The sequence below is a fragment of the Eimeria mitis genome, genomic scaffold, assembly GCF_000499745.2.
Source record: "Eimeria mitis Houghton genomic scaffold, Emh_scaff1384, whole genome shotgun sequence".
Classification (NCBI taxonomy): domain Eukaryota; phylum Apicomplexa; class Conoidasida; order Eucoccidiorida; family Eimeriidae; genus Eimeria; species Eimeria mitis.
The window spans coordinates 333-1,750 of record NW_013569006.1 but is presented as its reverse complement, the minus strand read 5'-3'; the positions used below and the strand labels follow the sequence as shown (position 1 = coordinate 1,750).

Genomic DNA, 1,418 nt, shown 5'->3' with positions numbered 1-1,418 from the left:
GCAGCAGCGAAAACAACACCAACACCAACACCAGCAGCAGCAGCAGCAGCAGCAGCAGCAGCAGCAGCAGCAGGAATATCTGCGGCATAGAGTCTACAAAGGGGCCTCGCATGCATTGGGGGCCCCTGCATGCGTTTGCTGCTACCCTAGAGGAGACAGCGGGGGCCCTGCTGCTTCTGTGGCTGCAGCAGTTCGCTCCGCCCCACATACGGGGGGCCCCCCTTGCTGCAGCATTTGACATCAGCTGCAGCAGGGCCCTGGGGGCCCCCCAGGGCCCCCCCCCCCCTGGGGCCCCTCCAGGGGCCCCCACCGGGGCCCCCTATGCCGACAGGGGGGGCCCCCAGGGGGGCCCCTTGAAGGCCTTTACGGGGATGGAGGCGGCGCGGCTGTGTAGACAGTCGCTTACTGCTGCTTTGGGTTTTGCTCTTCTTACTAAGGTGCTGCTGGCCCCTGCAGCAGCAGCAGCAGCAGCAGCAGCAGCAGCAGCAGCAGGTGGAGCAGGTGGTGGGACTGGTGGTGGTGGATGTGCAGGGAGTGAGCAGCAGCAGCAGCAGCAGCAGCAGCAGCAGCAGCAGCAAAGTGTTAAGGGCCGGCGTTGCAGGCTGCTGCTGCTGCGGCAGAGGCCTGCTGCTGTTTATTTGTCTCCTTTCTGTCTCCTTCAGTTGCTGCCGCTGCGGTCGCTGCGTCATTTGCTGCTGCTGCTGCTGCTAGCAGCAGAACCCCTTAATTGGGGGGCCCCGGAGGGGCCCCTGGTGCAGCAGATGGAGTTTATACTGCAGCAGCAGCAGCTGCAGCAGCAGCTGCAGCAGCAGCAGCAGCAACAGCTGCTGCTGCTGCAGCAAACGGACCTTCTTCCCTCACTAATGCAGACAGCAGCAGCAGCAGAAGCAACAGGAGCAACAGCTGCAGCAGCAGCAGCAGCAGCAGCAGCAGCAAAAGGAGAATCGTTGCAGCAGTTGCAGCAACCTCTCACTCCGCTGACTGCCCTGGCAGACCTTTTGCTGTCGCAGCAGCAGCAGCAGCAGCAGCAGCAGCATCAGCAGCAGCAGCTGCTGCTACTGCTGCAGCAGCAGCAGCAGCAGCCGCAGAAGCAGCAGCAGCTTGGGGGGGGGCCCTCCTCCTCTCAGTTCCAACGCGAAGTGGCAGCGACGCTGCAGGGCCTCAGCAGCAGCAGCAGCAGCAGCAGCAGCAGCAACAGCAGCAGCAGCAGCAGCAGCAGCGGAGGTTTGATTAGGGAGTTTGCTGTGGGGCCCTATTATATAGACATCGTCTTATGGCCCTCTAAACCCTAACCCGCTAAACCCTAAACCCTAAACCCTAAACCCTAAACCCCAAACCCTAAACCCTAGCTGCAGCATCGTATAATATATAAAGGGTTTGTATATGTATAGATAAACTCAACGGGTACTGCTGTACCC

General features: G+C 61.0%; 1 protein-coding gene across 1 annotated transcript in view; it reads left to right on the top strand.

Annotated features, from left to right (window-relative positions):
* EMH_0035850 (uncharacterized protein) overlaps positions 1-1,292 on the top strand; it is a gene marked incomplete at both ends in the record, with an annotated part of 5,222 nt that extends 3,930 nt beyond the window's left edge. Inside the window, one exon of the mRNA XM_013495015.1 lies at positions 189-1,292. Coding sequence (XP_013350469.1) covers positions 189-1,292 — 1,104 coding nt within the window. The remainder of the gene's footprint in view (positions 1-188) is intronic.
* Positions 1,293-1,418: the final 126 nt, after the last annotated feature.